Source organism: Pochonia chlamydosporia (assembly GCF_001653235.2).
Source record: "Pochonia chlamydosporia 170 chromosome Unknown PCv3seq00028, whole genome shotgun sequence".
Classification (NCBI taxonomy): domain Eukaryota; kingdom Fungi; phylum Ascomycota; class Sordariomycetes; order Hypocreales; family Clavicipitaceae; genus Pochonia; species Pochonia chlamydosporia.
In genome coordinates, this window is record NW_019154063.1 from 20110 (window position 1) to 46179 (window position 26070).

General features: G+C 48.7%; 8 protein-coding genes across 8 annotated transcripts; 6 read left to right on the forward strand and 2 right to left on the reverse strand.

The window, feature by feature from the left end:
* Positions 1-423: 423 nt before the first annotated feature.
* VFPPC_12202 (hypothetical protein) lies at positions 424-1676 on the forward strand (the record flags this gene model as incomplete). The annotated part of the gene is made up of 5 exons (XM_018290149.1): positions 424-588; positions 647-678; positions 793-1164; positions 1219-1292; positions 1345-1676. The coding sequence occupies 5 exons, from the start codon at positions 424-426 to the stop codon at positions 1674-1676; spliced, it is 975 nt and encodes a 324-aa protein (XP_018135888.1).
* Positions 1677-2749: 1073 nt separating this feature from the next.
* VFPPC_12204 (DDE superfamily endonuclease) lies at positions 2750-3997 on the forward strand (the record flags this gene model as incomplete). The annotated part of the gene is made up of 1 exon (XM_018290150.1): positions 2750-3997. The coding sequence occupies one exon, from the start codon at positions 2750-2752 to the stop codon at positions 3995-3997; it is 1248 nt and encodes a 415-aa protein (XP_018135889.1).
* Positions 3998-4926: 929 nt separating this feature from the next.
* Positions 4927-5981, reverse strand: VFPPC_12205 (metalloprotease; the record flags this gene model as incomplete). The annotated part of the gene is made up of 3 exons (XM_018290151.1): positions 4927-5026; positions 5112-5647; positions 5733-5981. 3 exons carry the CDS (start codon positions 5979-5981, stop codon positions 4927-4929), a joined length of 885 nt encoding a protein of 294 aa, XP_018135890.1.
* Positions 5982-6827: 846 nt separating this feature from the next.
* On the reverse strand, positions 6828-8113 carry VFPPC_12206 (ATP-dependent DNA helicase PIF1; the record flags this gene model as incomplete). Its single annotated transcript, XM_018290152.1, has 2 exons — positions 6828-7528; positions 7996-8113. The coding sequence occupies 2 exons, from the start codon at positions 8111-8113 to the stop codon at positions 6828-6830; spliced, it is 819 nt and encodes a 272-aa protein (XP_018135891.1).
* A 2405-nt stretch (positions 8114-10518) lies between these two features.
* Positions 10519-10908, forward strand: VFPPC_18575 (hypothetical protein; the record flags this gene model as incomplete). The annotated part of the gene is made up of 1 exon (XM_022430164.1): positions 10519-10908. One exon carries the CDS (start codon positions 10519-10521, stop codon positions 10906-10908), a length of 390 nt encoding a protein of 129 aa, XP_022284834.1.
* Positions 10909-10928: 20 nt separating this feature from the next.
* VFPPC_17138 (C2H2 finger domain-containing protein) lies at positions 10929-11870 on the forward strand (the record flags this gene model as incomplete). The annotated part of the gene is made up of 1 exon (XM_018294887.1): positions 10929-11870. One exon carries the CDS (start codon positions 10929-10931, stop codon positions 11868-11870), a length of 942 nt encoding a protein of 313 aa, XP_018135892.1.
* Positions 11871-14985: 3115 nt separating this feature from the next.
* On the forward strand, positions 14986-19887 carry VFPPC_12210 (ABC transporter; the record flags this gene model as incomplete). Its single annotated transcript, XM_018290154.1, has 1 exon — positions 14986-19887. The coding sequence occupies one exon, from the start codon at positions 14986-14988 to the stop codon at positions 19885-19887; it is 4902 nt and encodes a 1633-aa protein (XP_018135894.1).
* A 2809-nt stretch (positions 19888-22696) lies between these two features.
* VFPPC_12021 (MHYT domain signaling protein) lies at positions 22697-25731 on the forward strand (the record flags this gene model as incomplete). Its single annotated transcript, XM_018294890.1, has 6 exons — positions 22697-22770; positions 22935-22989; positions 23077-23580; positions 23646-23831; positions 23896-25401; positions 25465-25731. The coding sequence occupies 6 exons, from the start codon at positions 22697-22699 to the stop codon at positions 25729-25731; spliced, it is 2592 nt and encodes an 863-aa protein (XP_018135897.1).
* Between the last annotated feature and the right edge of the window lie 339 nt (positions 25732-26070).

Consider the following 26070-nt stretch of genomic DNA (forward strand, 5'->3'; position numbering starts at 1 on the left):
CCGTGATTCGGGGTACTTCCAAGAGGAATCAAGGGCCTTCATATAACTACCACATGACAATGTGTTCAAGCAAGACTCGAATGTCCAATTTGATATGTAGCGACTGGGTTCCGGACCGGATAAGGGATAGGGCCTCCTAGGTGGTGGATCTCGGCTCGACTAATGAAGGTTGGCTAGTCAAAGGCTGCTGGAAATCCAGAGTAGGCAACAGCCATTCCACTGGTTTTGAATTGAGTGTCCTAGTGGTTTGCGCCAGGTTAGCCACAGGGTCCTGAAACCTTAGTAGGAAACCCTTAGCAGAAAGAAGTAAGGCACTGTACTAGAGCCTTCACCGGCTTTGGCAATTCATTTCTCGTACCTACCACTTATTTCTAACCTCACAACTCCGACTGAAGCCCGCCAAGTTGACGTCTCAAATGGACGATGTATGTCGCGGATATCTTCGTTTCCGAGAACAACTACTCCTTAGTAGGAGTAGGGTTCACCTTTACCGTCCTGGCTATTGTTGTCGTGGTCCTGAGAATTTTTACTCGGCTATGGGTTGTCAAGAGTTTTGGCGTTGATGACAGCTTCATTGTACTCTCCGCGGTATTACCAACTCCATTCCCCCTATTCCTTACATCCCTAACGGCTGATACCCTGCAAGCTGGCGACATTGGGCTTCTTGATCGCCGTCATGCAACGTAAGCAATAGCATTCAACAATCCAGAACTTCAGTCTGATGGCATCTAGAGGTTCGCTTTGGTCTGGGGTTTCCGCCCAATCCTGAACTCCTCTCCCCGTTCATCCAAGCGACAACTGCAAGCGTCATTTCGTACACAATCTGCCATCTCGCCGTAAACTATCTATTTCGATCCAGTGCTTGCGTATTTTTGATATACCGGTTGCTAGGCGCCTCTTTATCAGCATCATCGCCTTCCTCTGCGTCTACGGGACGCTCTGTCTGCTACTAACAATAATGACTTGCTTGCCGGTTGAAAAGTACTGGAATGATTCGATTCCAGGGAGGTGCCTCGATAACCGAGCTATGCGATATGCTTTTGCGGGCATCAATATTGCCAATGATTTCGTTCTTTTGATTGCACCCATGCCGTTTCTCAAGAGTCTACAAATGGCGAGAAAGCGCAAATATGCTCTGATGGCAGTTTTTGCCGCTGGTGGCGTGTAAGTATGATATCCTTTCCCTAATGAAATATTCAGGACTGACATCGTACATAGGGCTTGTGTTATCGCCATCATCAGATTGTATTCGCTCTGGGCCTACAGTTCGGTTTCTGTTCGTGAACGGCCAGGTTAGGAACCATTTTCACGTTGCAAGACACGAAGATGCTAAAAATTTCACAGTGAACGGAATCGAGATTGCTATTTGGTCTGGCCTAGAATGCAACATCGCCATCATCTGCGCATGTGTGCCTTCGCTCAATCCACTTCTTTCCAGGACATTCCTTGGCTCTGGTAGCTCTTGGAGTGGAACGCCGCGACAGATTAGTTGCGGTAATTCTGCCCACAGTAGCCCGCACAATTGGACCGACATTTCGCACAGATGCCCCGGCCACGAAAGCAAAGGCATAAAAGCGCAGCCGTCCTTCGAGTTGGGGGCTATATCGGTTTGTGACGACAACGACAGCGCAAAGAACCTAGTGACTAGCAGCGTGGCTCCAAGGACCAGTGCATAGGCAATCGGGAGGCAATGGAAGCAGTAAGATGACTTAGACTTCGTCCAGCTACGCTAATATCTATCAATTCCGCATATCTATTGGTTTTCCCCTTTCCAGTTTGACATCGAGACTGTAGCCGCACTTTCAATTACAACTTATTGTGGTCCCTAATCTTCCATGGGCGCGATTATGTCCGTGCATCCAGAAGAGCTGGGTGTCAGTGGCGTATGGGCTTGCATTCAGTTCAGCCATTATCGCAATTGTGCGAATAGGGTCCTGACTAGGGAGGTTCCAAACAGCCACGGATGTCAGTCCGCTCCAATGTCGCTCAGTAATGGGGAATGTGCTGCCCTTCTGGTGGAGAATGATCGACGGGTACCCCAGCAATAATGTTGGTCAATCGGTCCGTCGGAAACGCTTCAACTTTATTTGACCCCTGCCTCACAGCTACGGGTAGGCTAAAGCCTTGACAACGGCCGCAACGCTAACCAAATGCCTCACCAAAATATATCAGAGTCACGCCATTCGTGACGAAAAGGTTTAGCTGTGCCCCAGTTTGTGGAGGTGGGGAACCTATCCGCTAGTGGGCCACACCGATCGCGAGTAATCGACTAACCGGATGACAGGGCAACTACGAGACAATCCACACTCACGACGCCAACGGGTGTTCGTACTCGGTACCTTTGAGAACGTGGCGTGACTCGATTTCGCCCTTTTGAGCTCACTTCGCGTCGTGGTGCCCATATGGGTTTCTCTAATTCATGTCAGTCAAATCAGCCCAGCATCCGGACACCACGTGTTCTGACACTGAACATGGTATCCTGGACGCCTGTACTCCTTCATTTTGCACGGTCATGTCGTTGTGTTTTACCCTTCCGACGGCAAACTCGGCATCTCAGACTGGGGGAAAGATTTACGAATGTTTTGTTTTTGTAAACCCGTTACCCGTGCCCCGCCCCACTTTATTGGCAACTCGGCGAGCTCGCAGCTCCTCAGTCTATTAGCCACATCAGTCTATTAACCACTTTTCCAACCCCCCCGACTAGAATCGCTTCAAATTCAACCAATTTTTGATTATTTGACTGCCCACAATGGAATCTAAGATAGAAGAGGCCCTGAAATACCTTGAAGACTTTCCGGAGTCAAAAATCAGCACCGTGGCACGAGAATACGGCGTGCCACGTGGCCGCCTGCGCTCCCGCCTCGATGGCCGTGGTCCAAAAATCGGGCGGCCACCCCCCCATTCAAGGCTTACGGGGCCAGAGGAGAAGGCCATTTGCCGCTATATTGATCGCCTTGATAGGATCAATCTTGCCGTGCGTGTTGAATTCGTTGTCGATGCAGCAGAAGCGATCATCAACGAGCGGTGTGGCACATCCAACATTGAGCCCTTGGGCCGTATGTGGGCTCCTCGCTTTCTCAAGCGCCACAAATACGATAAACGGTTCCAAAAGAAGCTCCATTCTGATCGACAGGCCTCCGAGGATGTCAATAGAGTCAGTATATACTTTGAGCGTCTCAATGCTATTATCCAAGAGCACGGTATACAACCAGAAGATATATGGAATATGGATGAGACTCGGTTTCGAATTGGTGTTGGAAAGGATCATCTGATCGTTACCAAACGAAAGAGAGCGCATTATTTTGGGCTGCCTGAGAATAGAGAGTCCGCCACGGCGATTGAGGCTATATCAGCAGGTGGGCAATATATACCTGCATTCTTAATCCTCTCTGGGCAATGCCACATGTCTGCATGGTATCAAATTCCTGGATTGGATCAAGATATGGTACTTCGGCCAACCCCTAGCGGCTATTCCAACGATGAGATTTGTCTGGAATGGCTTCAGCACTTCCAGAAGCACTCAGCGAAGAAAACTCGAGGCGCAAAGCGACTCCTTATTATCGATGGCCACGGCTCGCACCATACCAAGCAATTCATCCAGTTTTGTGACAACCATGATATCATACCGTTTGGCATGCCACCAAATATGACACATATACTCCAGCCACTTGACGTAGTGGTTTTCCAGCCATTGAAGCATTACCATGCTAAGGCCTTGGAGGTTATGGCTCGTGATGGAGTGGTTAATATTGGCAAGCTTGAGTTCCTTTCCTGTGTTGGAGATGTACGGCTGCAAGCATTCAAAGAGAGCACCTCATTATCTGCGTTCAAGAAGACCGGGATCCATCCATTCAACCCGCATCCAATACTACAAATCCTAGCGGCACGTCAACCTGAGAAAACACCAAGCCCACCATACAGCGGCCCACTCTCCTCACCATTTGATACCCCAATTACACTCCGTCACAGTGTGGCTAACAATCAGGTTCAAACTTGACAAGTCTCAATCAAGCTCGGCCCCTCGTCAAGTCAAGTTCTCAAGTCAAGTTTAAAGCTGCCATTCAATCAGTCAAGTTCAACGAGTGTCAAGCTGTCAAGTACTTGACGTTCATTAGATTTCTTGCGGAATCGTGCAAACTCTAGGTTAAGTCACGACGGCGGGTGCTAATGCGGGCTGCGTGGGACGAAATCGATCTGGACCCACCCATCAACTTAACCAGAGTACCCGTCAAAATGCGCTACAACGCGTGGGATCGGCGCGTTATTATGTCTCTACACGCGTTCTGGGGCGCAATCAGCCATCAAGCAGTCAAAGCTCATCTGCGACGTCCTTCTACAAGGTAAACTCTATACACATTACTCGATTAGGTATAGTACATCAAGTACTTGACAAGTTGTCAATCGAGGTGGCTGCATGGTCAAGTCAAGCTTCAATCGAGTTGAGATACCTTTCAATCAACCAAGTTCGAGGGCTGAAATTGAACTTGACTGATTGTTAGCCACACTGCTATCAAGGCAGACCCAGAAGCAATAGCTGAATACGAAAGACTGGAAGCTAAGGCAGAACAACTCAATAGACCACATTATTACTGACCTTGCTTCCACTCGGCCATGCAGCTTGAACTGTAACATCGCAAACTCCCCAGTCACCCTTTCATTCTAGTTCCTCTACCAATTAATCATGGACTGCCATTGTCTTTCAATGGACAGCACTTTGAACCTCGTCTATGGCCCTCTATATGACATTTGCTACACGTTGGTATTCTCCTTCCCGGCCCGTCTGACGGCGAATCATCCTGAAGCTCGTTTTGAAGTTGGTCAAGAGGTCCTTCTCGTTATCTTACTTAATTTCGCAAACTATTCCTCCCTCCAGCACGCAAACCACGACAATGAGGTCCATATGCGGCGAATTTAGATATAACCTCTCTAGTCAATCTCGCGCTTATTCAAGCTGCCTAGGCGGACCAAGGAGAGGAGTCCTCTCATGCGGGCTGTCTGGCCAGGTGTAAAACGGTTGCGGCATTTGCTATTTTCAACTGGGTTAGCGATATAGACAACGACAAAAATGTTTTTATATATTATTGATGTAAATGAAGTTTTCGTGCACTTACTAATAGGTGTAGTCCATGTGATTGTCAATTGGATCGAGACCGGGCAAGTCGGGACAGGTATCACGGCCTACTGGGCACTTTGCCCAGTCGGGAGAATCGTTGGCGGGAGAAGCTTCGGCGGGAGTGTCGGCGATGAAGTCCCCACCGTTCTCGTTACAGCCGCCCTGGAAGGTGTGCAACAGACCAAACCAGTGCCCAACCTCGTGGACAGTGGTGCGACCCCCGGTTGCGCGTGCGCCGCCGGGCAGGGATTGGGAGCCAACCATGCAGCCATCCATAGCCAGCGCCTCGCCTTCGAAGGCGTTCATGTTGGGGAATCTGCAGACACCCCCGGTCCGCAGGCCGGGCACGTAGTAGAGATTCAACGTGCGCGAGGTGCCACGGTGCAACTTGGTCTTGAGATCCTTTTCGTAGAGTTTCGGATACATGGCCCATGTGGTGTTCTTGGTCCAGGTCGTGTTAACGAGGTTGAAGGTGAGATTACTTGGTGCATATGCGTTGTTGAGGAGCTTCATCTCTTCGGCAATTTGCTCCTTCTGTTAAAGGCAAATGGAGTCAGAATAAAAAACCAATAAAAAATTAGGAGGGGATAAAAAGGGAAAAAGACAAGCAGAAGTTTACAGTAGGCCAGCTGCCGTTTCTGGCGTAAGTGGTAGTAACAACGTGAACCCAAGCATCCAACGAAATCAGTTCACCGGCATCGCGGCGAGTCAAGTGTTGCTCGCCCTTTGCCAGCTGCTCGTGCAGAGCCAATATATCCGCGCCGGGCTGGGAATCGCAACGGGCTCTTTGTTCTCTTGTCAATAAGGTTGCGTTGGCCAGCTGTCCGAGGGTTAACAAAGTCGTTGCGAGATGATATAAAGAAAGCATTTTTAGAGCTAGTTTATAAAAGGCAAAGGAAATATATCTTTTATGTTTATTTGGCAATCCTCCTATTCTCACATCGTGGCCATGGGGACTTATATACTGCTACGATCCATTGCTTTTACTCTGTGAGATAATGTGATCTGCCATGTTGTCAATAGTTCGCATTGGCAGCCAAGCAAACATCACACTAGTGACAGCTCAGGCGGAGAAGCCACGTGCCACATGGTTTGGCGCTGTTTCTGCAGGGATCATAAGTGTGAAAGTGGTCGATCGATCCAATAACGCGACCCCCCACAACCCCAGAATGTCGATCCCTCATTGTCGAGTCAGACATACGAAGTTCCCCATCCACTTGGCTAGATTTGGCGCAGCTTGAAGTTCACAAGCCTACACTATGTGCAAACTCTGGCATGGTTCCAATACTACTGTACAAGAGGTTAAAGATCGCCGTATACCGCGGCTACTACAAAATCATTCTCGGCCAAAGAGGTAGCTGTGGCGCTGCTAATCTGGCGTATTTGTTGTGTTTTGTGCTTTGTCATTCTTAGGAGATAACTAGTGGTTCTTTCCAAGAAACGCTCGTATCCACCAGCTGTGGCCTCCCGTTTCTCGTTCAAGCAATGTGACCAGGGTGTGCATAAGAAGCAGCTCTCTTGTATCGTCCTTCTATCGAGCAAGTTGTCATGACAAATAGAGATAGCTGTTTGTTCGGCATAACTAGAGGCAGGGTTGAAAGCCACTCCACTCATCCACTGAATGCTTGAGTGTAGTGGGTAGATCATAATCCACTGAGTATGTCAATATAGTGGATCCACTGGAAGCTGTTGTGGATTGAGTGTATTGGGTGGATTAAGAGTGGATTGGCAAAGCCGGAGCAGCAGCCGCGCCGGGGCCGACGTTCGTAGCGATGACCTGGATGACTGGTCGGCTGAGGCGGTCAAGGTGGTAGTGATTATATTCGTTCACCCGGTCTTTCGTGGCGTATACCCGTAGGGCGTTGGCGAACCTGGCAACCTCTTGATCGTCTAGCTTTGCCTGCACGCGGCCGGAGAGAAGTTTCCAGGACTCGTGGGATAGTTGGAGCAGCCGAAGTTCCCCGAGAGCCTTGCGAAAGGCCGCCTGGTCATCGCCGCACTGCCGCTGAACAACGCTCAGAAAGACGGTCTTATCGAAGCGCATATACGCGTTCCTGCCCTTGATCTCTATTCCCTGCACTTCTTTATCGTAATAAAGCGGCTGCTGTAGAACAGGAGGAAGCTGAAAGAAGTCGCCCACCAAAAGAATATTGAGTCCACCAAAGAACTCCTCGTTCCTATGCGGAAATGCCTCGCGGAGACGGTCGTCGATCCAGGATAGCTGGCGCAGTCCCAGCATGCTTTTCTCGTCGATGATCAGGTACTGAATATCCTTCAGCTTCTTCTGGAGCTGGGCCTTATCGATGGCGGAGAGCGGCCTGAAGTCCTTGTTGATCGGGAGGTGAAGCAGCGAGTGTAAAGTGGTGCCTGATATCTGATTTCCTGCAACGCCAGTCCACGGGCATGACGCTTTTACTACCGGGCATGACTCTTAGCCGGGCATGATGTCAAGATCAGGTCGCTCATTCAAAGCAAGCACAGTATGCTATTGTCAGATGAAGCTGCCTCAGTCAAGGTAAACACGCAAGTGTATTGCGCGGGTGGCAAAGTGGCAATAGGAAATTGGAATACTGCTTATCACGATTTGGATAGCTATGGATTGCATTGACAGTGGACTTGTCCTTGATTGAGCTATTTGGAGGGGAATTTATCTGCTAGTTATAGAAGGTCTTGGATAATGTGACCCTGTTGATAATTGCTTTTGTAGGATTTGAGCTTCCTTTTGATAGTCAATAGTGCCGGATAAAATCAGCTCTCGGCTGAATGCATTGTTTGTTGACACTGCTGCTTACGCAGCAGTATTCCAATAAGTATTTAATTTCGTATACTATAATTCCGCTCTTTTAGTTAGAAAATCAAGAGTCTCTCGTTGCCCGATTCACAGGGGATCTTCTGCCCAATCGTCGCCCAGTTATGCAAACAAGTCGTGAAGTGTGACATGGTGCTTCGCGGTCTGCTGAGATTCGCGGGAGGTGAAGGTCTCGATATATACGTAGACATTGTGAACGCGCTTTTGCATCACTGGGAATAGGATAAGGCCTTTTTATGGAAAGCATTGGCCGCGATTTCTTCAACATGGGGTGCCATACTATGTTACATCTACAGGCTACGAAAAAGAACAAAGCATGCTCGAGGTTCCCTTTCGCGACTCTGGTTGCGCGTGGCTGCTTAGCCGAAATGAAGCAATTTGCGTAGAAGTAAGGTGAAGATAAGCCAGGTACTTGCGGCCGGAGTGGCAGGATCCAACGCTAGTAACAGAGCACAATGTGACCAATCAGAAGTGGTAAAAGTCATGCCCGCGTAGCAATTGCCCCCGTGATACTGCTTCCATTCAGTGGATAACTAGTAGTGGGCACTAGGGGACGAGGAAGTCGACCTGGCAGTCCGCGTGGACATAGTGGGCGGATGCAGAGAGGTTCGCTATGGACGCCTGCAAAGTACTCAAGCCTTCAGTTTCTAGCATCAGGCCATCGCGAGTCATGGTTTCAGCCCTCAGGCAATGCTTGCATCAGGAACCGAAGTTCCCTCCTCAAACGGAAGAGTGGCGCAGATGCCTCATTCTGCCCTCCCAACTCACAAAATAGGCCACTGTACGAACCAGGGTGCCACCATGCCATTGTCAGGGACGAGGTATCGTAGGTCCGGAGCTCTCCAGGTGTCGGACAAAGCTGCCTCTGTTGATCGAACAAGCAGATGCTATTGCCTAAAAGGCAACAGCAGTATTCTAAAGTATTTAGTATAGTAGGATTTCGCATCTTTGAAGGAGCACAACGAAAATATTAATATGACGACTGCCTGTTTGTTGATAAAATATGAGTAACGTAATCCACAAGCGAGTCGCGCACTCCACCACCAGAATTGAAACCATCTACTGCCAACCTTAATTTCTCCGCCAAAAATAATGGAATCATTAAGCAAAGAGAGAAAAATAGTACTAGTTATTGAGGCTATACAGAAAACTGCAGATCTAAGTGTTCGAGCTGCTGCGAAGATATATATGGTCCCAGCTAGTACGCTTAGAGATCGCATTAGAGGCATCACTACACGACGCGATACTACACCCAATTCTCGAAAACTTACAAATCTAGAGGAGTCAACAATTATTCAATATATCCTTGACCTAGATTCACGATCATTTCCTCCCCGGCTTTGTGGCGTGGAAGATATGGCGAATCGACTGCTCGCCGATCGCAACGCGCCTCCTGTGGGAGTTAACTGGGCTTCAAACTTCGTCAAGCGCCACGATGAGCTAACTACGCGTTTTACGCGTAGATATGACTACCAGAGAGCCTTATGCGAAGATCCAAAGATAATTAAGCCTTGGTTTGAGCTTGTGCGCAATACAGTCGCGAAATACGGCATACATGATGACGACTTCCACAACTTTGATGAGACTGGCTTTATGATGGGCATAATCTCAACCACAATGGTAGTTACAAGCTCAGAAAGACGTGGCAAGCCAAGTTTAGCTCAACCAGGTGACAGAAAATGGGTTTCGGTACTCCAGTCTATTAATTCCCGAGGCGAAGCTATCCCGCCGTTCATTATAGCTGCGGGGCAATATCACCTCGCAAACTGGTATGAAGATAGCGCGCTACCTAAGGATTGGGTTATCTCTATAACTCACAACGGCTGGACTACAAATGAGAAAGCCGTAGATTGGATCCGGCACTTTGAAAAACATACTAAACCTAAAAGTCGCGGCGCATATCGACTTCTTATTCTAGATGGACACGAAAGTCACCACTCAACTGAATTCGAGGTATTCTGCAAAGATCATAAGATTATTACGCTTTGCATGCCATCTCATTCATCTCACATTCTTCAGCCATTAGATGTTGGCTGTTTTGGGCCGCTAAAAAAGGCGTATGGCAAAGAAATTGAAGGACTTATGAGGGCGCACGTCACACACATCAGTGATGGATAGAAACATAGACGTTTCAGATACAGTTTCATATGATATGAAACTGTGCTCTGTATCGTTTCACTGAAACGCCTTGCGGTTTCAGTTTCAGAGTTTCAGTAAGTTTCAGTATATAGTAACTAATCGTTGCATGACTATTAACGATTTGAAGGAGCAGATCGAGACGTCGCTAAGCACCACAAAGAAGTCGTTTGACATTGGAGAACACCGAATTCTGGCTGTGCTTTTCCTCCTCTTATTGGCTCCTGCAGGCTCTCGTCCAACGTCCATCCTCCGGCTTCGCTTTGGGGACATCCGAGTGGGCTTGGCGAGAGATCCGGAGGGTGGACCACACAAGATCTTAATTCGATTCACGTTGGAGTTCACAAAATCATACCTTGGTACTAAGGACACGTAAGTGCACTATTTCCGTAGTCTCCGTATTGCATGCTAAGATTACCTCCGTTAATATCTTACCAGCAAAACATTTACCATACCCGAGATGATGTTCGATCCATCTTTGCTCCTTAGTCCCCATGCCTTTCTGCTGGGCATTTTATTTCGCCACCAAGCATTTCGTGCATCCCACCTCACCTCTCCTAGGCAACTAGATGAGCTGGACATACATCCCGGCGAGCGGGAGCTACCTTTGCCTATAAGAAGTGATCTGAAAGAGGTATGCATATTTCGTCGCGCTGTCAAAACATTGACGGGGTATGAAATGTCAGCAACGAAGACCATCACAAATGGCATGATGGCGAGCTGGATTAAGAGAGTGGGTGAAATCATGGGACTTCAGTACGAAACAATACCGTACAGCCTGCGCTACAATGCAGCAAATGAGTTTGACAAAGCCGTGAGTTTCCAAAACCAACTTGAAGAACACTCCTAAACTTTGCCGTATTAGCCAACATGAGTGAGGCGCTCAGGAACCTATCCCTTGACCACGCCAACTCCGTCCCATTCCAGAAGCACTACCTTGGTCGAATTGTTCGTGCTGACCCATGGGCCATTGTTCGTCGCGAAAAGCCACAGCAGGCGCTTATTGATCAGGCTTGCAGCATTGGTCACTCGATGAGCAAACGGCGGCCAATAGGCCTCACAGCTGAGCAAACGGCGTCTGTCGCATCCGATCCCCATGTTCGACGGTTTACAATCCAATTACGCAAATTGCGCCCGGGATCTGAACGGCACAAAAATACCCAGCGAGACCTTCGATCATTGAAGCAGAAGCTGAAAAGGGAACTGAAACAGAAGATTCGAGACGACTGGACAGATGAACAGGCTGTAGATGACATTGAACGCCAACTCCAAGGCATCGGCTTTGCAGAGGCAATGGTAGATGACGCAATTCGGCCTCAGCGGCCGGCTCAAACGTTGCTGGTGAAGGCACTCACAGCTCTAGTCGGTAATACTCTGGAGGGACAGTACCAGCGCAGGGATAACGCAATTGAAGCCATAGTTGCATTTTGCGGTGTTGAGGAAGGCCCAACTGTACGACGGTGTATTTCATCAACGACGACAGTGTCACGCGAAAGCGCTCATGAGCCTTCGGAAGGCGACCCTCTGTTTCTCGCTACTATGTCTGTTTTTGTTGATAATCCGAAACAGAGGCCAAGGAGGTGTTTTCTGTGCATTGGGGCCGCGCTATCAATGCCACGAGACGACCCTCGCGTGGAAGACAAGATTGGAGAATCCTACACGCCGGGGGATTTGAGTAAACACTTCCGTCGAAGACACTTATCAAAATTGCGAGATAATGATCGGCCAGTGTGTCAGGTATGCGATATGGCACTCTCTCACAAAATGCACCTGCAAAAGCATGCTCTTGCAGTTCATGGAACGGTCTCCTGAGTCCTTTGCCGCTACGATCGATGCTTTCTCTCGAATTTATTCTACAGCCAGAACTATAATGAGGTTTAGATCTTACCGGTAAATGAGGATGGAAGATTAGCTTATTCAGATTAATGGAAAGGTATTGTGGTCTAATATGTGCGCAAGCGGCTATATGCCATTCAATTTTATGACAACAAGCTCAGTTTGTACCCAGCATAGGCACCAAGCTGGCTTTGTTCACAGACTACAGGCTCAACGACGATGAACAATCTGTGACTTAGAATTCACGAAAGCGACGAGGAATACAAGCATTATCATAACTAGTACATTGCTGCTTGGTCGATCTTTTTTGTTTTAATGGAAACTAGAATTACAGGTTCCACCTCAAGTAGGTACGATGATGGACATTGCATCCTTATTTTAATGCCATTCGCCAACGCGAAATACGAACGGGTAAGCCGTATTACCAGCTTCATCCACGGTTGGTCTTGACAGAAGTGATTCGCATGCATGGTTAGCCTTATGAATCTAGCTCCTTCAGGCTGCATGCGCACGGTTACATATTGTGGTGTTGCAGACCTGGCAGCCAAGAGAACACATCTTTTGGAGATGGCGTGAGAACGTGGCATATTCATGCATTGGGCCGATATATCTTTTGTCAAGATCAGGTCGCTCATTCAAAGCAAGCACAGTATGCTATTGTCAGATGAAGCTGCCTCAGTCAAGCAAACATCCGAGTGTGGCAAAGTGGCAATAGAAAATCGTAATACTGCTGCGTAAGCAGCAGTATTCCAACAAGTATATAATGTCGTATAATTCCGCTCTTTTAGATAAAAAATTAAGAGTCTCTCGTTGCCCGATTCACATGCCCGATCGTTGCTCAGTTATGCAAGCAAGTCGTGAAGTGTGACAGAATCCCTTTGCAATTTTCTAAGCTGTAACGGGTTGGAGCCGCTTGGATGGCGGCTGCGCCGCCTATCAACATCTCCCATGACAGGTTGATTCTAGAACCTTCTATAGAGAGGTAGATATATGTCGCCGTGATGATGCCACGACTCAGGAAGACTGTCCTTTCCTTCTCTATCTTGATAGTAAACAGCATAGGGACTAGCTAGTTGAATCAACTCGCCAGAGGCCTTTCACATAAGTCAAGACCTGCTGGTGTCGAACTTCATCCCGCATGGTTCGAAATTCAATATGCCTTGGTAGTGCTGTAGACGAGGCCGTTTGACAGGATGCAGCTCGCTATCTGAGCCACTTTGGATCTGCAAATCATTGAGTCCCATAGTTGTAATGGGCACAAAGATAACCATAAAGGAGGACAATAGAAACGCTAGATATTTGGGTTATTTTTGAGTCGGACCAATCCGGGTGAGAGAGGGATGACAGAGGGAGCGTACATGCAACCGATTCCAGCGCAACCTAAGAAGTACCACTGAGGCGGCTCCGCAGGCCTTCTCACCATGGGGGTTTGCGACATAGCTGTCGTTTTGTCCTGATTTCCGAGACACGCCATGTATCGTTTGCTGATCACGGAGCAAGAAAAAGAAAAAGAAAACCAAAGGGAGTAAAGGAGGAGGGTGAGACAATGTTTATAGTGATGTAGCGGACGTAGTGGTATAGGCCAGCCTGAGAGCCAGGGTCAATTGTGAATAATGGCCACTCCAGGTCCAAGTCCTTCCCCATGGAAGTCGTGACTTCACAACCTGCGGCAGCCAAGTGTGCGGCACACCATGATCGTGGTGGTGACGCAACGCGTCAGCGCCATGTTGGCTTCACGCTCTCGAGGTTGAGGGATTGTGGCTCGGCGGCAGAGTGACGGAGTCCACGGCCGGGGAGTACTCTAAGGTACTCTACGAGCTTCCAGGTTTAGTCCCGCTCCAGACATGCCAGTCATCTCCAGGCTGACAAGGACCTGGCCCCCTGAATGGATATGACCAAAGATTACTGTCTGCGGTGCATTGGACGTGATGCCTTTGAAGCAGTACATGGTGTAGTCACTTGACTTCGTGTGTACTTCCATGTTTGCAGGATGTGCAATAGCGAAGTCTAACATCGATTGACCAGTTGTTAGGTCAATCACCTCCAACAACGCCCTAGCAGCGCGAACCGACGTCTCGGGCCCTGTTGCCACAGACTTTCTCGAGCATTCAGAACCACCTAGGGGACAGTCATTGAGGAGTACAGGACCATCGATACACATATATATGTTCCGCACCACCCATGGATAAAAGGGATGCATGTTGGGTGTCGCTGAGAGGGCGAGGGTCCTTGTTCCATCGAGTTCCAGTGTCAAATGCAGGAAACAGCCCGGAGACAGAAAGTCGGTCATTATCAAAGAATGCGTTTACAGGACGGCTTCATTTCTCCCATGCATTCTGTTTGCGTCTAAATCAATGACTGGTTGATGGCACCTCCTCATCTTCGACGTAACGGGGCTGAAGGGGCCTGTGCAGGATGGCCACGTAATGATTTGAAGCCATGGAGAGGCGCAGCAGCATACAAACTCCAGCCATCTCGTGGACTGATACCAGTTCGGGATAGTTCTCCTTTTCTGAAATGTAAACGACGAGTTTAAATATCGTTGTACCTGAATCGTGGATAGAGTATGCGGAAATGCGACGAGGTATATATCTTGTCATGGATAGGCCTCTTCTTTGCTAAGACGCATATGTTTCTTAATATCTGATTGTTGTGGTTCGTCTTTGGTCGCAAACTTTGTTTCGTTATATTTCGACCGACGATATTTCTTTGGCTTGTTTTCAATTCTGGCATTATCTTTTTGCAGGTCGGGCATTTGCTAACGACGCTTCGCCAACCACATAACTACCAGCCCTGACTGATTACCAATAAGGGCAAACGGTAGCTGCGGTTGGAACCACACATATATTTTGTCCTGTTTTCTGCCGCGTTTTCTTTTCAACCCCTCAATGCTCATTCTTCACTGGTAAAAGTCCGTCGCTTCCTACGGTGTTGGTGTTGTGTGGCGCGATATCATATGACGGACACTGTCTCATCCCACTCGATTTCATGGGATGATAGCCGAGTCTTGTTTACAGCAAATCCAGCCAAACATTACTTCTCTATAGCACCAAGTTCGATTGTCTGCCTCTGGCTCTAGCTGCCGCTCATCATGGCGCTTAAAAAGCAGATATGGACATTGATGTCCAAAAACTTCAGGGCGATATTGTTTCGTCACGTGAAGACTTGTATCATGATGGCCTTTGTTCTGCCCATCGTCCTTTCATACTTCTTCAGTTTCGCCAAGAATCTCTACGCTCCGCCTGCAAATTACGGTATTGGCAAAATCCGTTCCATCATGACCCTCCCTGAGGCTTTCAGTGCCGCCAAGAGCAGTGGAAGAACCAAGATCGTCCTCGTCAACAACGGTTTCACCGGAGGCAATATCGATCTTGTTTTGGAAAAGATTGCAAACGCTGTAACGACTGATGGATCCATGGACCTTGTTAGGGTTAGCCATGAGAACGATTTGGTTACTACTTGTCGTAGCAGTTTGCGAGGCGTTACAGCCTGTTTCTGCGCCGTTGTGATGCGGTCGTCGCCAAATGAAGGGCCTGGGGGGCTTTGGAACTACACCATTCGTACTGACGCAGTGTTCTGGAGCGAGCCCGTCAAGTTTGATGTAGACAAGTCGGTCAACGTCGAGCAGGTGTATATCCTACCTATGCAAAAAGCCGTCGATGCCATCATCGCAAATATCAACGGCTCCAACTCGGATCCCTTGGCTAAGACGGAAGGGCTGCCTTTTGCCAGCATGACACAGAAAGTACGAGATGAAACGGTCCGGCAAGTGTATCACAGGTCGATTATCAACTTTATGGCCGTCGCATTTATCGCCAACATCTTGTGGATTACTTACCACCTTACTGGATTCGTCGCCGCGGAACGTGAGAGTGGCATGTCTCAGCTTCTCGATTCAATGATGCCGGTTAGCAAGCCATGGAAAGCTCAAGCCGCTCGCATTATTGCACACCATTTGTCCTTTTCTATGATTTACGCTCCTGCATGGATGATCGGCTCCGTCATCATTCGATTTGGCGTCTTCGTCAACACCAGCATCGTCATTATTCTTTTTTTCAATTTGTTTTCCGGTTTGGCCCTCGCGTCCATGTCTATTCTGTTTGCTTCATTCTTCAAAAAGGCTCAATTGAGTGGTATTACTGCCACTATCAGCATCGTGCTCCTCGGTATTCTGGCCCAGGCTCTGACACAACCGACGACCGGTCCTGTCGCCGTCTTATCTGTGCTCTTCACTCCCTGCAATTATGTATATTTTCTCACGTTCATGGCGAAGTTCGAGAAGTGGGACAGGGCGGCCAATCTTGTGCAAAACCCTCCCGCTAGCTCATGGGAGATGCCAGGAATTGCGTTTTTTATCATTGTCATTACTCAAATTATTATATATCCGCTACTTGGCGCTCTGGTTGAAATGAAGCTCTATGGCACAACCACCGAGGCACGCAAGATTCAATTCCAGGAGGGCGGCGAGAGCACTTTGGCTGAAAATGCTATAGAACTGGACAAGCTCACAAAGATTTATTACCCCAGCTTCTTTACCCGCTTGTTCTCTTCGAGATCGAAATCTCGTGAGCCGGTGGTGGCTGTCAATGAGCTCAGCTTCCAAGCAGGACGGGGTCAAATTGTCGCTCTTTTGGGTGCAAATGGCAGTGGAAAGAGTACTACTTTAGATGCTATTGCTGGTCTACACAAGCTGACCAGCGGATCAATCACCATTGACGGTAGGGGTGGACTTGGTATTACGCCGCAGAAAAACGTCCTTTGGGAAGATTTGACTGTTGCAGAGCATCTCACCGTCTTTAACGTGCTAAAGGCCCCAGAGGCTCCGGCGTCCAAGGCGGAAATTACGGATCTTATTAGGTCGATTGACCTGTATCCCAAACGTAATGCTCTGGCCAAGACTTTGTCTGGAGGCCAAAAACGAAAGTTACAGCTTGGTATGATGTTGACCGGCGGAAGTGCAGTTTGCTGTGTCGATGAAGTGAGCAGTGGGCTGGATCCCTTGTCTCGGCGAAAAATCTGGGATATTCTCCTCGCGGAACGGGGACGACGAACTCTAATTCTTACAACCCATTTCTTGGATGAAGCCGATCTCCTTGCCGACCACATTGCCATTCTGTCCAAGGGAACTCTTCGTGCTGAAGGGTCATCTGTGGAGCTGAAGGACAGATTTGGCAGCGGATATCGCGTTCACGTGCAGAAGAACCCTGGCGCATCGCACATGCCTAGCATCCCGGGAGTCCAAAAGAAGGAATCGTTTGATTTAGTCACCTATGTCGCGCCTACATCAAATCTGGCCGCCCAAGTCATTATGACTCTGGAAGATAATGGTATCACCCAGTATCGTTTTTCTGGTCCGACCATCGAGGACGTTTTCCTTCAAGTTGCGGAGGAAATCAAAGATGAGGATGCGTTAAAGGGCGTCGCCTCAGGTATCCTTGGAGAAGTGGAGGGTGCGAATGAAAAGGGCATATTTTCGTCAAAGGAGGGCTCAACTCATCAAGGGTTGAAGCTGCTCGATGGCAAGCGAGTGGGCTTCGTCAAGCAAGCCATGATTCTTTACAGAAAACGGGTTACTGTGCTTAAACGCAATTGGATCTTGTATCTCATTGCGTTCCTATTACCGATTTTCGCCGCTGGCCTCACAGCTCTCTATGTCAAGGGCAAAAGTCAAACCGGCTGTATTCCAGCTGACCAGCCGTCCTCTGGGACTGGAGACGCTGTTACGCCGGCCGAGACCAGCGACAAGATTGTGTTCTTGGCTGGTCCAGCTTCCAAGCTCTCCGTCGCAACCATCACCGGCCTGCTACAGCCGCTATTCAACGGCTCAATAAGTAGTGCTGCCATGGGTTCTGCAATCCTACCGAGTGTTCAACTAGTTGATACTTTTGACTCTTGGAGACAGCATATCAACGACGATTTTCGTAACATCACCACAGCGGTGTGGTTCGGAGATGACAGCTCAAATCCAACAATTGGCTGGGTGGCCAACTCGTTTCTTAGTAGCTCCATTACAGCACAGCAGCTCCTCGATGTCATTCTCACCAACACAACCATTGCTACAACCTGGTCGTCGTTCGACGTACCGTTCAACCCCGGCATTAGCGATGCCTTGAGTCTTGTCGTTTACATGAGTCTCGCTCTGGCTTGTTATCCTGCATTCTTTGCGCTCTACCCCAGCAATGAACGAAGGCGATTCGTACGTGCGCTGCAGTATTCCAACGGTGTTCAATCATTTCCGCTGTGGGTGGCCTACCTCTTGTTCGACTTTACTGTTGCAGTGCTTACTTCGGCAATTGTAACTGCATTGTGGGCTCGCTTGTCCAATATCTGGTTTCATCTGGAATATGTCTTTATTGTGCTTTTCCTGTATGGGCTGGCGTCAATTTTGTATTCCTACATAATCTCGCTATTCACAAAATCCCAGCTGGCTACGTTCGCTTGGTCGGCTGCCACGCAAGCCGTTTTCTTCCTTGGGTACCTGATTGCATACATATGTGTAGTCACATACGTACAAGTAAGCCACATTGACTCGACGTTGCTCATATGCCATTTTGTTATCTCGGCCTTCTCACCAATTGCAAGCGCAACTCGGGCGATGTTTCTGGCGACGAATCTCTTCGCAACAGCTTGTGACGGCAACGAGATATCCACGAAACCTATGGGACTTGTCGCATACGGCGGCCCAATCCTCTACCTAGTTACTCAATGCATTGTCCTTTTCGGTCTGCTACTGTGGTTTGATAGCGGCAATGTCGGTGCATCCATCCGCGGACTCTTTGACCGCAGCCAGCGAACCGAGTCCACGAACGAGCTGGATGCAGAGATGACTGAAGAGCTGACCAGAGTAACCAGCACTGGTCAGACCAAAGATGGGCTTCGCGTCGTGCACCTGACAAAATCCTTCAAAAAGAATACAGCAGTCGACAATGTCACGTTTGGGATTAAGCGTGGTGAAGTGTTCGCTCTTTTGGGGCCAAATGGTGCTGGCAAGTCCACGACGATTTCTCTCATTCGAGGTGATATCAAGCCCAGCCGCAATGGCGGCGACATTTTCGTCGAGAATGTATCCGTCTCCAAGAACCTAGCTGCAGCACGAACATATCTAGGTGTGTGTCCCCAAATCGACGCATTAGACCAGATGACAGTCCGGGAGCATCTTGAATTCTACGCCCGAATCCGTGGCATCCCCGACATCGAGCACAACGTCGCAGCAGTCTTGCGAGCAGTAGGCTTGGAAGCATTTGCATCCCGCATGGGCTACGCCCTATCCGGAGGTAACAAGCGCAAGCTAAGTCTCGGAATCGCACTCATGGGCAATCCCACCGTGGTGCTGCTTGACGAACCGTCATCCGGCCTCGACGCTGCCTCCAAAAGAATCATGTGGAAGACACTGGCTGCCACCGTTCACGGCCGTTCCATCCTCCTCACAACGCACAGCATGGAAGAAGTAGGCGCCGTCGCCGGACGCGCCGGCATCCTCTCGCGCCGGATGCTCGCCGTAGGAACCCCTGATAACCTCCGCCACCGCTTCGGCGATGCCCTTCACGTCCACCTCGTATCCAGCACGGCTCCTCGAACGACCGACGAAGAAATGCAAGCGGTAATCTCATGGATCCAAACCCGTCTACCATCCGCCAATGTCGACGCAAAGACATACCACGGACAATTGCGCTTCTCCGTCTCCGCAAACGACGTCCTGGCCCTTCAGAAGCAACAGAGCACCACTAGAGTTGCAGATATTATATCCCACGAAAGCGACATGGCCCACGCTGCTCGTGAAGGTAGCGCCATTGGCCAACTCGTCGTGCTCCTGGAAGTGAATAAGAAGACGTTGGGTATTAGTCACTACAGTGTTAGTCCTACCACTTTGGATGAAGTATTCCTGACTATTGTAGGCCAGCATAATGTCAAGGAGGAGAATTACGAAGAACAAAAGAAGAGTAAATGGTCCAAGGTGATCAAGTTTAGTAGCTCGAAGCAGTGTGTCCAATAGTATTTGCGATATGGCAATACGTATTACCATATATTGATATTACCATATGATATGATATGGTGACCGTATGATATCCCATAATCTCATATGGTGGCCGTATGATATCGGCATCCGGGATATGACCATATATGGCCGTATTGATACTAGAACATAGTGATTTCCATGACTCAATGAGCACAACAGAGGTCAAATATTTGATTTGATTTGATTTGATTTCATGTTTAAGCGCCGGAAGCAAACAGCTACACAGATTCCTATATCTGCCTCTTCAAGGCACTATAGGTTAGCCCGAAGACTTTTTTTCAGCTTGCGCTTTACCTTAAGGTTCCTTCCCAAGCAGCCCATGCAGGGAACCTGTGCCAAGCGAGATTGGCTCGATTCTCAGGGGCTCATTCAAACTCCCCTCCCCTTTTCTTATTTCTGCATCCGTTCGTATTCGCTTAGTCTGTTGTCAATATGCTCACTAAGACCATTACAATGTATCAACATAATGTCGTCGCAACCTTCTGATATGCTTTCGCGGCTTGGGAGCGAGCCATTAGACAACCTTGATTCACCATGTCATGATCCTACACTGTCCTCTCCTTCCACAACCGCCTCGGCCGCTACGAAAAGGCGCTACTCCAAAGTGTGGCACTATACACTATTACACCCGTCGGCCGCAACGAGGTTACTCTCAATGCGAAGGGGAAGTCAATATGGCGCTGCAAGTACTGCGCAAAGGAGTATCTCGAGTCTGGTGGAACAACTGTTATTTCAACCCATCTAAAGGACCGGCATAATATCGATATATCTTGACTCAGTGGACCAAGCAATTAGCCATAGTGCCAGACAACTGTGGTACCACATAAGGTCGAGCATACCTACGCCGAAGGCGGCAATTGTATTGAATGAGAATTATCTGAGGAGCAAGAACTCCATTAAGAGTTGCACGATTCCCGTGCAGCTCTTTATGCCGCAACGACCCAAAAGGCCATCCCTGATTATCTTGGCATGAGATAGGCAGCCTGTTTGGAATGACGCATTTATGGCATGATGTGCGGCAGAGGCACATGTAGGTCAAGCATTGAAAGTAAATTGCCTCCCGAATGGACGCTCTCTGGAGGTCACCAAACTTGGTGGGAACCCTCAGCCTTAGCTTAAAACGTTGACAGGTTTTGACCCAACTACTTGCCACCCCTAAAGTGGAATGATTTGACGGAACGAGCATCTGCGTGTCAAGGCGAGGACTAAAACGTCAATCGATCGGCGCTGCTACTCTGTTTAAGGCTATGTGACGCCTCGCTAGCATAAATTGACGGGACATATTATGGTGGTGAATATGGGGTGGCTTGGAATCAATGCATTGATGCAACTCCACATATTGGAGAGCGTGGTTGGGAGTATCTGGCGAGTAACGCAACAGCGGTCTGGCAACAAAGCAGCACTCCAGGCCTCACGTACAGGCCCTTTGATTTGCTGAAGCGAAGAGTTGAACTGCGATTTCCCTCATCCGTCTTGGGATAATCCACGCCTCTGCTCCCATTATTGCGCATGGCTCTCAAGCCCGACCGGGCATCATGTTGCAGCACAGCTCCGCTGACCTTGGCAGTTAGAAGGACAAACAGTTGTTCACTTCGTCCAGTTTCTGGGCATCCGATTGAGCTAGACAGCCGCCCTGGCGTGCGGCTCACCGACTTTACAGCTTGAGCCAGAATTAACGGAATGGGCGCCGAGTCGCTATCTGTCAGGACAACTTGTGGTTGCGCCGATAGCTGGTGGGTAAGGTTTGCATGCCACGGGGGTCGACTGCCCGGGAGCAGGCGTTGACAAGGTCGTTGTTCCAGGTAATCCCTGGACGGCGATCAAGCGGGTCCTGTAGTGACGTCTCGAGTCAGGGCTCATTATCGTATATGCAGCAGTCGGAAACTACTCATCCTGTATTTTCAGGTGTTCCGTCCCCAGGAAATTTGACCATTGGAAGGGTGCCAGGCCGTTGCCACGTGCCCCATGATTGATTGCAGCAAAATTGGTACCTGTGGAGCCAATGTTTAACATGATAACCTGCAATTTCGATTCGTTCACCTTCAGCTTTTTCTATAGCTTGTTAAAAATCGTGTTGGCAGCATGGCTAGTCCTTGCTGTCTTGGATGATGTTCCGCCAAGTGGGGCCATACGGGAACCGAGTCTAAAGATCCACATCCTTCGAGCAAGCAATTTCATCACCCGGACAGCCCCATATCAAGGAGGCAGCGGAGACTCTTGTTTAGCACGCTTGTCGCTCTCGGCCATTGTGTTTTATATAACCCCATGGCCCTGGTTTGTACCGTCATACCGCCAGAGTTGCATTTCTAGGTAGCCACTAGTTTTGATTCGTCCTTGGAGGCAATGGGTATCGACTATGTAGGAACATCGATATCATGGAGCATTACGGAGAACTACCCTTTGGGATTCCCGACACAGCCCGTTGCGACCATGGCCGTCACGAGAGGCCAATCAAGCGGTCCGTGCGTAATATTGTTACTCTGGAGTTGTTGTTGTTGCGACTCACATAGTACTGTACGCAAGTTGAATTTTAACGGAGTAATTGGTGGCTTTCTCACTGGCTTCCTTGGAATCGCGCAGGAATTTATGGACCAAGAGATTGGTAAACCCAGACAGGCACATAGCTGGTTTTCTCCATCCACATACCTTTGTGTAACGTTATCTCCCGCCGTTATTTCGTCTTTGAGTCCCCGGACTGTGACTGATTCTTCGCAACGGCTCTGATCTGGTTTGGTCTATTTGCAGTCTGGGGTCATAGGCCTCTGAAGAACAAACAAGACAAAAAATGATCTCACAAACAACTCAAGAGTTACTGGAGCGGTATACTGGCAAGGAGGTGCCGTATTCATTTAACGGCGGGTACGTGTGTTTAAGTTACGCCATTAGCCTGGTTGGGACAGGCACCACACTGGAGTTGATCAGAAGAAGAACATCACATAGGGGAATGCATAACATGTAAGTAAATTCGGCTGCGTTTCTTTTGCATTTGGTCTGTCCATTATAGCTAAGCAATGTTGTCGTAGGTCACTACTGGTCGGCGCTGCTATTGCCATGGGTGGTATTGCCATTTGGTCCATGGTAAGTCCAACTCTACACTTTAAACGGCGAGATGTAGAGGGTACGATCCTATTCGAATCATCGTTCCCTAACATGACATACGGTCAGCATTTCATCGGGAACAGAGCTATTGATATGCTGGACGGCAATGAAACCTTCCAAATCACCTACTCCACTGCTCTGACCTTCACGTCACTCCTCGTCCCAATTCTTGTCCTCATCCTTGCATTCCTCAGTATCAGCGGCAATGGCAAAATTCGATGGTGGCGAATCGGTCTCGCGGGATTACTCTCCGGCGATGCAATCTGCGGCATGCACTACCTTGCTGATTCATCTATAACCAATTACAAAAGCTCCTATCAACTTTCATATCTTATTGGCTCCGTTGTCATTGCCGTGTTCGCTAGTACGACTACACTGGCGTTGTTTTTCGTTTTCGAAAGTAGTTGGAAGAATGCATGGTGGAAAAGATTGGGATGTGCAATGGTTCTTGCAGGAGCTGTGTCTGGCATGCATTGGTGTGCGGCTGCCGGTACGAATTATAGACTCTTGAAGGTTACGCGAAGAGAGGGGATGTCTCGACAGGACGCTATGATTGTGGTGATTTGCTTGGTGAGCTGCATATCGTCAAATTTTTGATTCGTGGAGGTATGACTTGTGGTACTAACCTTGCAAAGGCTATTTGCGGAGGCATAGCGATGACTGGTCTGGCAGTGTACGTCAGTTGGGTCAGACGCGACTATGCCAGCAAATCGCAACAAGTAGTTCTCGCTGCCTGTGTCTTTGATAAAAAGGGCCGTATCATGGTTAGCCAAGACGGTTACTTGCCCAGCGAAGTCGTCACTGATACGTATTTACCGAAAGTCTGTCGCCCCGAAACACTCTTGTATCTTAAACAGGTCATCGTATTAATCCTCATTAATACAGTCCAATGATGATTACTTCAATACCAACCACCCGTTCTTCCACTGGATGTTCCTCGCTTCCCGCAACTGGAACACAATCAACACAGTCATGAGCAAAATGGTTGACCACATCTCTCTCCTTGCACAAAGCAACAACGGCAGAGTCAGCGTCAAACTCGTTGGCGAGGACGGAGTCCTAGTCGAGGACTATGACACCATCCTCCGGGAGCTGTTCTGTGTAACTGCCAACGCGCTTGCCGACAAGACCAAAGAGACGCTTAACAACGTCGGTGTGTTATGGGACGAAATCTTCGTAACAGGCGAATCGTCGAGGCATGTCGCTCCCCGCCACCGGGTCTTAAATAGCGATAAATTCAGTCTGCACAGTTTTGCTGAGAAGGGTGACTTCCAGCAACACAACGCTGAAGACTACGGACAGGGATATCTCATGTTCCTTGTTCGTACGGTCAATGACAAACGAGATATTGAGAAGCTTGAAGCCTCTGGGTATCGATTTGCTGAAGTCCATCGGGCAGTGAGTTCTATTCGGTCGAACATGCACATCGGGACTGCAGATCTAGAGTCTCGACTTCGCAACATGTCCAACCAGAAGGACAAGATTACCATGCGCACTCCACGGGTCCATGTGGGCATGTTTGCTGTTCGCGCTCGTCCGGACAGGGGCGGATTTGACGTCCTTGCTCAAAAAGCAGCCAAGGATTTGCTTCCTTCTGTGGCTATGCCAATGGACCACCTTGAACCGAGGCATTCTGAATTCCTAAATTGCATACGGGGCATGACACTAGCCACTATCTTGCTGAAGCTTGAAAAGCAAAAAATGCTTGGTTCGCCACGAGAAATGTTGTTTGTGTCCGATCTCCGAGATGCCGTCTCTGGTCTGAGAGTATTGCTCGACAATGAGCTTTTTGACCATGCAACCTTGTTACCAAGGGAGGTTCAATTGCCTTGCTCTGGCAACGAAGGAGGTGAATTCCAATCAAAACGCACACTCATCGTATTTAAATTCGTTGTCCCTATTCACACTACTATTGTCTCGCCTCAATGCGAGTTCACCCCACTTAGTCTGTTCAAGATGCGTCAACTTGCGCGTGAACGCTCCGCCCACGTCGAGTTTTCACACATGGTACATCGTGACATTTCGTCCGTTATGCACCAAATGTCACCTGAGCGTCCTAGCATCATGTCACGGCTTCCAACCAGGTACATTTCGGGAGCTCTGGAGAAGGTCAGAGACCATTTGCGTGGTCACGAGAGGCTTGGAACCTTGCCTCCGTTGTCGTCTGCTAGAAGTCAGGAACAGTTCTCTAACTTGGCATCGCATCCTAGCTCCATACACCGAGGTGAGGAGCGAAGTTTTGAAGATGTACCACAGACGTCGTCAGCAAGTAACTATCCTGCCATAAAGGAACCAGACGGCTCCTCACATAAAGCCCAAAGCCAGCGAAAGAAGTTCCAAGTCTTGGGAGGAATTATGGTATCGCAAGAAGTGTCAATCAATGTTCAAGAAGTATATTATATACCTGTATCAGTTTCTCCCCGTATGCGCTGTAGCTAACCATTTGGTCCATAGACACAAGACAAAGAGCAAGACTTCGACTCCTTTGAACAAGATGGCACTAAACCAGCTACTCTTCGCTCCCGAGAAGGCACCGAAGACCAAGTAGAAAACTCTTACACAGCCACCGCCACAGGTGCAATCATCTCCGCACAAGGCAGGAAGCAAAAAGCTGCCTTTGTAGATGAATTGCTTGCTCTAAGTGTGCTGGCAGACAAACGGACGCAGAAACAGAAGCTGGTTTTGGAGATAGACCACATATGCGACAAGCTTTCCTATTGAAAGCCTCGACGCATACTTCATCACTGCATAGATAATGTTTAATCTGTTACGACGTCAAGTACTCTGACTGTCCAAGACCCAAGCCAAATCAAATTAGATCAAATCTGATCTTTCTCTTTCCAAACCAGCTCAAGTTGGTGTATTTATTTGCAAGCCTGTCCCCAAGGCAATAGGAAAGCGTAGATACATAGAAACGGTTTCCGACTCTCATGACTGACCCCAGTCCAGGGTTCAAAGTCACTACACACCACTACACATTCGGGGATATGGAATGGATATGGATGATGACTAAGATCACGGCCGTGGTATGGATGGATATGTATCCATAATGGATGTGAG